This window comes from Astatotilapia calliptera, chromosome 17 (assembly GCF_964374335.1).
Source record: "Astatotilapia calliptera chromosome 17, fAstCal68.1, whole genome shotgun sequence".
In the NCBI taxonomy this organism is placed as follows: Eukaryota; Metazoa; Chordata; class Actinopteri; order Cichliformes; family Cichlidae; genus Astatotilapia; species Astatotilapia calliptera.
The window spans coordinates 28,580,359-28,593,237 of NC_137438.1; the positions used below are offsets into that span (position 1 = coordinate 28,580,359).

General features: G+C 38.4%; 1 protein-coding gene across 2 annotated transcripts in view; it reads right to left on the reverse strand.

Annotated features, from left to right (window-relative positions):
* cacna2d1a (calcium channel, voltage-dependent, alpha 2/delta subunit 1a) overlaps positions 1 to 12,879 on the reverse strand; it is a 96,400-nt gene that overhangs the window by 67,300 nt on the left and 16,221 nt on the right. For both annotated transcript variants that reach the window (XM_026146521.2, XM_026146519.2), the window contains exons 2-3: positions 7,426 to 7,507; positions 5,625 to 5,741 (exon numbers count right to left, since the gene is read on the reverse strand). In XM_026146521.2, coding sequence (XP_026002306.2) covers positions 5,625 to 5,741; positions 7,426 to 7,507 — 199 coding nt within the window. The remainder of the gene's footprint in view (positions 1 to 5,624; positions 5,742 to 7,425; positions 7,508 to 12,879) is intronic.

Consider the following 12,879-nt stretch of genomic DNA (forward strand, 5'->3'; position numbering starts at 1 on the left):
CATGTGGCTCCTTAGGAAGATCAGTTGTCCACCTGTGAGTTATAACCTTGCCTACGGAGAAAAATAACTTGTTAGAGTATGTTTGCATTACCAAATACCATAAAAGTTTCTTTGCATTTAGCTGGTGCATATTGGTTACAGAATCCTCAGAGGCTGTGAAGCCAACTGTACATTTATCTCTAAGTGTATTGACTTTATCTCATTGAAGCAAGTTGATATTGACCACCTAACCAACATCAAGCTTATTAATTTCCCTTGGAGCAACATCTTTAGCTGAAATAAAACCTGGCCATTGTGGTTTGAGACCACTTCACTATCCAGAGCTCACTCGATACGTCATCAGCAGGCAGATCTATCTGCCAATATTTGCATTTTTAAACAGCCAACATATGAAAAGTTCAAATGTAAACAAGAGACTAATAAGAATAAGAGAAAAAAAACACCAAAAACACTAAAAACCAGCTGGGGTGACCCGAGTCTGGCAAAGCGTAAATAAATAATCTATGAATTGTTTTGAAATAAAACTAGACTCATTTTAAAATGCAACATATAATCAAAGAAAGATAACATAAATAAGCACAGATAACATGTTTTGTGCATTAAGGGGGAAAAAAATGAAGTTAAAAATCCTATATTGGTGAGGCTCTGCCACTTTCTTCCTTAACAGACCTTCTTAACATGGATGAGGTACTTGTTTTAGCAGCTGATGGACACTTGCAGCATCACCCTGGAAGAAATTAATGTGAACATCCACAATGTAAAACCTCAACTTCTGCTAAAACACTGGCTCACATGACTGACACAACCAGATGATTGGATACCTTCTACTTATATGCCAGTTAATCAGAAGAGAAAACATGGCAAATGCAGATTACCAAATCAAATAATGTTACTCAACTAGAAAAATGTTTAGTTTCAGGTAGTTATAGTTTTGTAATTTAACATAAATTCAACAGGGAAACTATTTTTGCTAGTTCTTTTTAACACACTGTAATGCGGAAGGATACCACATACTTCTATATTCAACAGGAAGATATATAAAAGGACAGATAGGGCTAACACAGGAGCAGAGGGCAAGGCTAAAATGGGAAATTGGGAATGAAAAGTGACACAGAATCAGGATGAAGTGATGGCAAAAGAATTTAGCAGGGTTTGAGGCGGAAGAAAGAACAGGGCTGGCATGAAAGATAAAATGTGTGATCACAGCAGAGAGTAAGAAAGAGGAAAAGGTCAAGAGAAAGCTGATTTTGGATAAGAAAAGGTAAGGATGGCGATGCACTTATGCATGTGAGAGCACGCAGATGGTCACAAGTGGAGCTTAGCCTGTGTGTGAAGCAGTGAAGCTAAGCCACAACAGCAGCTGCCTAAAGAATCTGAGTCATATAGAGATCAGGAAGAAAACCCTCTCATCTCGGCCATACACGCGCGCACACACACACACACACACACACACACACACACACACACACACACACACACACACGCGCGCACACACACACACACACACACACACACACACACACACACACACACACACACACACACACACACAGAGCTAAACATATCAATACCTTCCTCAAAAATAACCAAAAAAAAAAAAATCTAGCTACCGTACAGTTGCTGTCGATGACAACTTTTCAGGATTTCTCTGTCAGTACCATGGTGGTTTCTTTCCTGCTGGGAATTTCAGTTTCACTTTACATCCTTTTAAGAACGACACATGCTGAATACAAAATACTGTGGCATGACATAAAAGAGGCAAATTCTTTGATCACCCATGAGCTGTAAAGAGACAAAACCATGTCCCCAGTCAGATCATCAGCACTTTGGAAACATTAACTTGGAACGGTTGAAACAGATGAGCAAAAAGTGATGTTTAAAAAAGGCAAATGTATATAGTCTGTACAATAAAAGAAAAAGATTGGAGCAAGATTGACTGTGTTCACTGACAATTGATATCAGTCACATATAAACTGAGGGACACGTATACAAAAGTAATTGGACATTTGCAAAGCACCGCCCAGGAGAGCAGTTTGGTCAGTGTAAAGAGAAATGCCACTGCTTAGTTCAGGCGCAGCATTGCCTAAACTTTACAATATACATGATTTTGGTTGGTTTTAAAAATTTACAGTTTAATACTGTCTCAGCTTTCAAATTTAAAAATCATGTGAATTACTCTAAGAAGTGGAAATATTCTTACTGCACCGTTTTGATCTTAAAGGGTCTGAATACCTGAATCTGATCACAAAATACCTGAAATTAAATCAGAATGACTCACGTGGAGTTGAAACCCTACTTTTACATATCTGTGTGTGTTTCCTCGTTTATTCCTGCATGTGCGTGGTTGTTTATAGCAGGGCTGTGTGTCAGTTTAATAGCTTTGAAGGTTCAAACTGTGCTGTGTGAACAAAGAAAGAGTGCTGCCTGTTGCTGAGATGCCAAGATCCATTAGGCTTCTAGTCTCTTGTTTAGGGCCTCAAAGGAAGTGTAGCATATAGAGCACTCATGGACTTCCTACCACTTCCTTATCATCTGTGTTTCTCAAAGATCAGACAATTCAGTTCTTTCCTTTCTCCCAGACAAAAAAAGCTCTGCTCCTTCACATGTTCAGTTATGATGTGCGCAATCAGCCTTTCAACAGAACAAAGACAGAGAAAAAGTGAGGACTTAAAGATAAAAACAAAAAGATATGAGGGATGATGATATGGGAAAAACGACAGAGGATAGTAAAGGAGTGTAAAGTCAGAGAGGAGTGCTTTTTACCTCATAGAGAGCTATTATATTAGCGTAGGCCAGGTCAAAACATTACAGATGCTTGACTTCGATTTCCATTCATTATTTAGCTAAGTAGTCCCTGTAACAATTTATGGTCCTTTAGATAAATTGACTGCCATAAAGTTGACTCCGTTCAACTTCATTACACAAAATACATCACCACCACAACCTATATTCTTCAATGCTAATGCACTGACATTAAAACAGGAGCATATGGTGTTTGTTTTTTTTACACTTATATCATCTCTCTTTCATTTTTTGCTTCCAGCAAAGACTAAACAACTGGCACTAACTTCCACAGGTGAAACACACAGCAGATGGTGCTGATGAAATGTTAGAACACAGTCTGTAGTGCAACATCTATATTCCACTGTCATCAACTCACAGATAAGTCGTATTTAGTCTCCCCAGGTGTGAAGCAACAACACCGAAAGCTAATTGTCCCTAATCCCTTGACAATTATGAAGATGTAAGAAAAACAAAATGCCTGGCAGATATGATGGGTTAATCAATTAGATTGTAGCTATGGCAACAAGCTGTCAGCCTTAATTGGATATTCCGGGCCCTTTGAGTCAAATTGATCGAGGCTGGTAGCATCCCAAGGTCCTAATTTAGTTGGTGAGATACTGTTAAATGTAATTTAAAGGTACAGGGAAAGGTTGGATCAATTTCACATGCTGTCCTTTGAAAATAAAAAAAAAACAAGTGTGTCCAAGAGAAAATAATAATACTGGTCAAGACCTCGGTTAAGTGAGCGTTATCATTTTTTTATACAGTACAAAATACAAAGCACAGCAAAGGCTATACAAATTTTGATCCAGGACAAATGCAGATGATAGAGGAATCATTAATGCATATCTATTGAGCATTGAGCTGCTTATGAAGCATTTCAAAACCACAGACTTCCAGAGAGTATCACAGCAGTGGTAGAGGAGCAATCAGAACCATATTAGAAAGCATTATGGCTGTTATCATCTTTTTTGCCCCCAAAATTCGAGAGTTGGAAAAAAAAAAGACGTTATAGAAGTGACAGAAGTTGCAGTTCCTCTAGGTGCCACTTGAGTCAATCCCAACAGACTCCTGCATTGAAGTACTTAACTTTAGAGCGAGTTTCACATTCTAATAACTCATCTCAGTTAGGGCGTGCCGGCTCTGACTGGCAGGAGACCAGATATAGTGAGGCCGATCAGGCCTTACTTCCACTATCCTGAATCATTAAACTGAACTTCAAGTTACTGTGAGTGCTCTTGGAGCCTTTTAGAGCGTTTTTAATGGATTATCTTACTAACAATATAGTTTGTTGTCTGGTAAAGGCCATCCGAGACGTTTGTGCTTCACTTTTATTCAATGATATTCTAGTATTTAGTCATCCAGGTCATGATAGTCTAAGAAGCTTGGAAAGTTTGGAAAGCTGTGCTGCCAGTGCAGTTTTGAGATCCCTTCCCAGATGCCTCAACCCCAACTCACATCGTGTGTCAGGTGACCTTAATAGATCACATGATAAGGCCAGGCAAGGTCTCACAATGGTTTCACCTGAAACCATTTTTACACCTTGGCTCCTAAGGGATAATCCAGACTAGGGTTTAAACACCATTTGGTTTTACTTCTCGAACGAGAGTAAAACATCTCCAAGAAACTTAAAGAAGTCCAGTTGCCTTCTTTCCAAACTCCTTAGACATTCTAGTATTTTACTAGTCTCCTACAAAGTAGATAATGTATGTGTATTTGTATTGGAACTGTTTTGTTTAGGAATGTAGCATGCTAACTAAGATAGCAAGTACTAGCCGATAATGTAGCACGCCACCCTTCCATCCATGTAACGTAACTCTCAAAGGTCCAGCATAACTTCTGTCATGCTTGGGAATAGAGTCCAAGAACATTGGGTAAGGTCATGGCAGCTATGTTCATCTTTTATACTGTCTATGTTTTTTTGTTTGTTTGTTTTGTTGTGTTTTTCCTGAGCCACAATTGACCATATTTAGACAAGAAAGTAAAGTTTTCAACTATTTCTTGCTAGTCTGGTTAGTATGTGGATATAAATTGTATAGATGCATCTGAGATCACTCCACTAATATAGCAACTTGTAAAAACACTTTAACATGCTGCAGAATTGACACAGTCAAACATTATATATGAGATAAGTGAATTTTAAATGCTTCACAAGACAAAAATACAATGAAAAGGTCCACTTCAATAACTGGCAAACGAACCCTAGCAACAGTTAGGTCTAAGATGTATAACAGTTTAAATAGATGAGTTTTATTAAAAAGTCAAACTAATTACTGTCATGGACTGAAAAATGCTTTTGTGCTTCTTTTTTTTTTCCCTCTTCCAAGGCCTCTGAATTGTCCTCGCAGCCTTTCAATAACCTGCGTGAGGTGAACACGGTTCAGGAACACTTCTGTCTGTTGGGCTCAGACAAATGAGCCATAAAACCAGCCAGTATAGGTTAGGTATGAGGGCAGAACAGGCATCAGAAGTCAGAAAGACAAAGCTTTTCTCAAAGTTGAAACTAAACAGGGTCATTCGTGACCGTGTACCAACACAGACTGCTAACTCTGAATCAAGTATTGTGGGTGGAGGATGTTTGATTATAATAGATCAGCTGTGATGTTGTTCCAGAGGCTGTCCCAAAGAGAAATGAAGATAAACAGACTGTTTCTGTGTGTTTTCCTGGGCCGCTGTGCAAGAAGTCAAGCTGTACCTAATTTTGCAAACAGTGTACATTTTGCATTTTATGATTCCATCTTAAGAATTATGTCACCATGACAAAAGACGCAAGGGAAAACCTTCTCTTCCACTTAACTGATTTCCTATAAATTGCCAAAAGATCATAAGATTAAACTTACCTTTAGGGCTTCGGAGCGGTTAGCCAGCAGTCTCTCTATGTTCCCAGCAGCCGTTGCCACCAGCTCCTGCGCATTGTTGGACTCCACTCTGAAGTGCTTTCTGTGTTTATGATATATCTAAGACAGTCACAATAAAAATTCTGGGTCAGAAACAACGTAACATCTGTCTATTTTCTATTCACAGACAGATGTAGTGTAACTAAAATTAAGAACGTTACTCTGCATTATTGCCCATCTTCTATATTTCATCAGCCTCACTGACCAAAGCACAGTGATTTAGAAAAGAAAAAAGCCTTATGTAACTGTACCATTTACTCTGCTATGGAATATGTCCCAGCAAGAGTAATAAAAAAGCACAAATGCCAAACAGCCAATTATTTAGAAGCCTAAAGAGATTTCACTGTCCAACATTCAAAACACAGAGCTGAGGCATGTTCATGTAGGCACTCAGTGAAAGACTGGTATTAAAAATGATACTATTAAATGTTTGATTCGGATTGTACTAATACATTGTTTTATATTTGGAATTTGTGTATGTATAAATACATTTGAATTGAACATATTAATGCTAGTGATTACTATAGCTTTGGGGTGTTTTGAAAGCTGAAAATGAAATTTCCGCACTCGTGTGCATAAGCTGATACCAGCATTTGAGGTTGTAATTTACATGAGTCAGCATAACTGTTCAGGCAGCATTGTAACACCCCTTTTCAACTCCCCCTGTTTTGCACATTAATCTCATTCAGCTGCCCATAAGACTTCCAAATACATTTAATTCTTGTTTGGAGTGATACGCCATCCCAGAACATCAAATGAAAATAGGTTTTGTAATGATTTTTGCCATGTTTTAAGGCTGAATGCTTTTATTCTCAAATGGATCCAAAGTAGCACATGCATTATATCAATCAATGTGGATCTAAAAAGCTTCTTCTCCTTCTCATATGTTTGTGTTTTTGAGTGTTTAAGTGTCTGCGTGTGTGTAGGAGCTGTAGCTATCACAGTAGAGAAGTGAAGTTAATCTCATGTGAGTGTGTACAGTGTGCTGGTGAAATGAAATGATGCAGATGCAGCGTTATGTCTAATGAGAGACTACTATATGAAGACTGGTGATGTGTTGTGACACCTGAGGTCGTGCAGAGAGAGCTAATGAGACTAAGAGTATTAAGTGACAGAAATTACACATAATATTTTGTTCTCGTCCTGTAAATATGGATTTGAATAGATATAAATTTATTTATAGAAATCGTTTGTGCACAGTTGGTGCAAACTGTAAAAACAATAACGATTTATTAAGCACAGTGTCAGTACTGGTATTTGGGGTGTATGATAGGTATATGATACCTATGTGTGAGACATGAAAAACTTCAGTTTTGTTAGATATTTATTAGTCTGGGTTAACCCCCATTCAATCTATATTGTGGGATGAACATAGTAGCTATGGCACAAGATTTTCAGAAAATTTGGCCTTGACTTTGAGGTTGAGATCACTGAGATTTGAACTCATCTGAGATGTTTAGTAGATACAAGTATTGTATGAATTTGAAAATGTATTTGTCGCTTTGTTCTTGAGTCACTGCATTCACAAACGTATGTGTCGCCTCCATCACCCATCAAAAAAAGCAGGCAGAGAATTAGTAGGACTCTTTGTGTTGGCTGTGTGGATGCTCTTAAATCTTTGCTCTGATCAAAAACATCAACCAAGAGCGTTGCACCCCTTTATCCACAAATAAGGAGAACTCACTCATATTTCAGTTCACATTTGAAATCTTACTTGGCGTATATGCATGACAGGCAGTCTTACCTCTATTAGGTCCTGCATGCCAGTGGCTGTGTCTGTTAAAGCGATCAAATCTTTTTGCATTTGGTCCACCCATTCCTTTATCCTGTGAACAGAAAAAGAAAGTAGCTGATCATTCCTTGGCTAATAGAAAGTCTAAAAAATGTTTTATTCATTTTGAATGCAGCCATTGCAATCATATGACCTAAGCTGGCCTTTATTGTTTACTATATCAATACCTATGCTAGATTATCTATATAGATCCACTGGAGGGGAAGCGTGATATAATAAGTGTTAGACAAGATAATGCATTACTCTACTCCACAAGAGCTGTGCATTAAGGCAAGACCTATTCAAAGTTGGCAGCATGAGAGTATCACATCCTCAGGGGTGAGATGCTGGTTAATGTATTCTTCTGATGTGAAAAAGGACAGAAAGAGAAGAAAGACATAAAAGAGCAAGACAGAGACAGATGAGCATTTATTAGGCTTTAGATTTATGTAACTTCAAAACACATCAGAACACATCTGAGATTTCGTTGTTCAAGTCGAAAATAAATTATTCATTTTATTATTTACTTATTTATCAGCCTTGTTGCATTTTAACACATCAGTACAGTCAGTAATATGCTATGAGATCTACTTTAAGTGATGCCTTCTTTGTCCATGAATTCAGTATGTCTAAACAGTTGGAAGGAAAATGAATGCCCTCCAAGATAGCTATCACCATTTTAAAGTTACTGGTTTCTTGGTTTCCATTAGAGCAACAGCTGCTAGTCGCTGATAGCAGATAATGATAGAGGGTCAGCACACATGACTAGAATAGAATAGAATAGTCCTTTATTGTCATTGTACATGTACATGTTCACACATCCTAATGAATTAATTTAAAAATAAGACAATATGCTATAATCACCTGGAAGCAGCCTTCAAGATGATTTAGATTTTACTTGTAGGATTTATGACTGCATGGACTCAATGCTTCGGTCAAAGCAAGGTTCACTGAGCACATTAAGCAGAGTTTGTGAGCCCAGCTGTCCATAAGGAAGAAGGGGTGGGGCATAGCAACAGGTGACTAATGGGGAAACCGTGAGCATGTGTGGATGTGTGGATGTGTGTACTGTAGCTGTGCTCTATAAAGTAGACTTATTGGTCCATTTTTTTCAACAAGAGTTAAACTTAGTCTTGAACAGCTACACAAAATGTCATCTTCAAAGCATGATTTCACTCATAATTATTTATCCTTTGGAAAAATTATCACTTTTTTTAGTGAACAGTATATTTGAATTAAATCTAAGTGTGAAGCATTGAAAGTTGCAGGGTGAGTTTAGAGCTTTTTTGTGTAAGGGCAATAAACAATAAAATATGGTCCTGAGAAATGATCTAACTACAGTAGCTGGGTAGCTGGGAATTAAAGTGACCATTTCCCTTTTGTGTCTGCTGCTCCTTAGACCCTTTTTATGATAGATTGTAGCATCATGTAATAAAACGAACTGTTAAAGGTAGAAACGCAAAATGATGACTCCGCGGGGGTCTAAGGTAGAAAACCAAAATGACTGCTCTCCGGGGGTCTAAGTGCTAATGTCTCATTCTGCCTTTTTTGTAAGCAGTCTGATTTTTATTTAAAAATCACCAGAGTAACTGCTAAAAGTAAAAATAGTGTTCTGATTAGTTACATCCATAAACAAACATTCTCCTCTTATCAGATTTTTTTCCTGATCCCATTGCTATAATAAAAGAAATGGTGAAAACGGTTGTGAAAACAAAAAGGGAGAAACCATCTAAAAAGGGTCAGTGAGCTGTGCAATGCCACGCAGCCTGTTGCCTGCAAGGCCACGAGAAGGAGGAACCACATGCAACTGAGCCAAGTGTGAGACCTGCTGGGACTGCAAGACTTTTGGCTCTTAAACTTGTCTCACTGGGCAGTTATTTTATGACAGGCAGTTATTGAAGCCCTTTTTTTCTGCCCAATTTCTAGTCTGAGTAGTTTGAGTACTACTGATCTGTTTTAGCAATGTCGCCAGACAAGTTTGTGAGTTATGGGAAATGCAGAACCCCACATTGCTCTTGGGTATATGACATTTAGCCTGCTTCACCGGACTTAAAGCCACAGTAGAGTACAGTGAAGTTTGTGTGAAACACATGTCTTTAATATGCAGAAGAGGGGTAATGGATATATTGGAAAAAAATGGTAAATGGCCTGCATTTGTATAGCGCTTTACTTGGTCCCTAAGGACCTCAAAGCGCTTTACACGTTCAGTCATCCACCCATTCACACACACATTCACACACTGGTGACGGCAAGCTACATTGTAGCCACAGGAACAAAGGATGTTAAAGTAAAGCTGCATGGCAGAACAAAAACAGGAAAACCTCAGAGGAGATTGATTGATATAGTGAAGGAGGACATGCAAAGATTTGGTGTGACAGAAGAGGACGCTAGTGATAGACTGAGATGGAGGCAGATAACCCGCTTCTTCTATGGTAACCCTAGAAGAAGAAGAAGGAAAAAGAAGAAGAAGGAAAAGTACCTTAAATGGAAAAGAAAGTCTGACGAAACAGTTAATTAAAAAAAAAACTTTTTTCTTGTGTCACAGGTAAAAAAAACACTTCTATGATACACCTACGCTTCCTCAATTATAGCTTTTCCACCAATCGTCCTCGCTCCTCTGTCCTTTAGATGCAACTTTGACATGATGCTAAGATTGATTTACGGCTCAGAGGCAAGATGACAAAGGACAGAATAGATGAGGAGGTAATGAAGTCAATGTTCCTTCCCAGTGAAGAGAGAAAAGAAAAAGGAGAAACTATGATAGAAAACCTAAACTGGAGCAGAAGAAAACTGGATTCCAGTGGAAGAAAACAAAAATTAACAGGAGGGTTACTGATTAGATGATTGATCACAAGTAATCACAAAGGCAGATAAAGACAAGAAGTAAAGAAAGAAAAAAAAAGAGGGGACTAGTGAAGCACTGACAGTGATGCTTGCCCTCACGATGACTCCGACCTCTGTTCAGTGTCAGAACCAGCTGTCTCTCAGCAGCACAAATGAGCTGAGGGGGCAGCAGCTGGACAAACGGACTTCAACAGGCAAACTGACAGTAAAAGTTTACTAGATAAAAGTTGGCTTCATGTCAGCTTATACTGACTTCCCTGGACTTTAAACATGCTCACACTTTGAGCCTGGAACAGTTTTATACTCGTTAGACACGAAATGAGAAGCTCTCGAACCATCTCACCCACGCATCTTGTTTATGATAGTGAAATGTGACTCAGTGCACATACGGTACAGATCATCCCAGGTTCACTGAATTTAGACAGTTGGGGACACACTTGGTTGGAGTTTAGACAAACAGGTCATCTGAGGGCTCCCGCTCCAACTCTGAAAGGATGACATTAAAATTTCATCACGTTTTTTCCACGTCCTCAGCTGTATGCATAAGTGTGCCAATGAGTTAAACGGTGTGAAATTAAATGAGGTGCTAGCCAGCAATGTCAATATTGCTACAACAGAAGGATAGCGCAGCAGAAACTATAGTGTGTATGTCACAAAGCATGACACTTCCTCACTACTAAATGAGCTGCTCCCTTGACGAAAATGATGTGTCTTAATTCGTGCTTGACCCCTGTGACCATGAGGAAAGTGGTAGCCTCACAGCCACAGGGGAAAGTAGCCCATCCCCCCTTTTCTTTTAGCCTCCATTGCTCTAATGATTGCCTCTCTTAGGCCATTTGTCATGTATACGTGTGTCTATGCGTGCGTACGTCCTTGTGTGTGTGTCCAGGTTCATTTGAAACCAGAGAAAAGTGGGTTGTACAGAGGTTAGATGGGAGTTGCCAGGGTCAAAGGTCAGCAGGAAAAGCATAGACCATTTCAAGAAGCTTTTAATGTAATGAAATTGATGAAATTGACACATTTATGCCTGCGCATTTTGAGTGATGGACCAAAGGATGACAAAACGCTTACTAGTGAAATTGATTAAAAAAAAAAAATTTTTAAACTACAATAAAGTTGTTTTTTTTAAAAAAGGTAAAAAAAAAAAAAAAAAGAAAAAAAAAAAGAAAGGAAAAGGGAGGTGAAAAAACATCATTTTCAACATCCTGACTCACCATAACAAGCTTAATGAAGGCCAAGTAGCCTCGCTGAGCCAGTTAAGAGTAGACTGTCATATTCAAGGGTTGAATGCTGGGAAGTGGACACAATCCCAGAATAGAGAACACGACTCAGCATGAAAGCACAGCTGCCTTACTTCTGACCACTTTATCCCCTCTGGCTTAGCTATGTGTGACTGCTGAGGAAATTTGTGCTCTTCTCTCTCCCATTTGTACACTTCAAAACCACAACCTCAAGCTGTTAGGTGCTGTGCAGCAATCAGCTTGAGGTTTCATACCCTTTTATAACCGATAATGAGGTTTCATACACAAGTGTAGTGGGGTTCATACATTAAGAGAAGATAAATGTGATTCTATGCTAAAAAATAGTAAATATAATGCAGCAAGGATTATTGTTCTTCAGTAAGTTAGCATTGTTCAGCTTCCATTGACAAAATTTTAATGGGATTTCTTTTTACAGGTGTTTTTATTTTTACTGCAGAAAATAAGGTATGATTAGCAAATCGTCTTAGGAATAATAGCTTCAAAATTCACATCTGGGGTATTTATATACATACGTCATGTCGAGACCATAAACATATCTAAAGCTTTTATTAACTACAGGCTTTACAACCATTAAAAGTTTTTATTTCTGAGGTTTAAGACTTATGTCTGTAATCCTCCGTTAAAGCCACTTGTCATGAAATAAGTACTAATTAATTAAAAGTGCAACTGTCAACTAAAATTGACATTTTAATGATAATTTCACTCTGGAACTTGGATTTTAATGTCAGGCTTTTGGCCATCATTCCGTTAAGAAGTGAATGCGGGCAGTGAGACATGCCAAGAAAAAGTTGGAGGAGGAAATGCAAAAGTCAACCTTTTATAATTAAAATGTCTTTAGTAATCCTGTAAACAGAAGTTGTTTTTTTAGACTTTTGACTTTCAACTTCTTAGCAAATCCATAATTCCAAATCAAATGCACAGACTCTAGCAGTGACTGCATTACTTCAAGATGGCATAAATTTAAGTGTAGATTCAACAAGGTGCTGGAAACATTGCTCCAAGATTTTTCTCCGTAGAAAAATAAAAGCTTCACATAAAAGCTTCACACATTCACTGTTGATTTAACTGCACATACATGTAATGCGAATCTCTTGTTCCACCACATCCCAAAGGTGCTTTGTTGGATTGAAATCTGGTGACTGTGAAGGCCATTTGAATAAAGTGAACTGATCGTTATGTTCTGGAAAGTAGTTTGAGATGATTTGTGACACGGCACGTTACCCTTCTGGAAGCAGCTATCAGAAGATTGGTAGACTGTGGTCATAAAGGGATGGACATGCACGGGTAGGGCCCAAAGTGTGCCAAGAAAATATCCCCTACA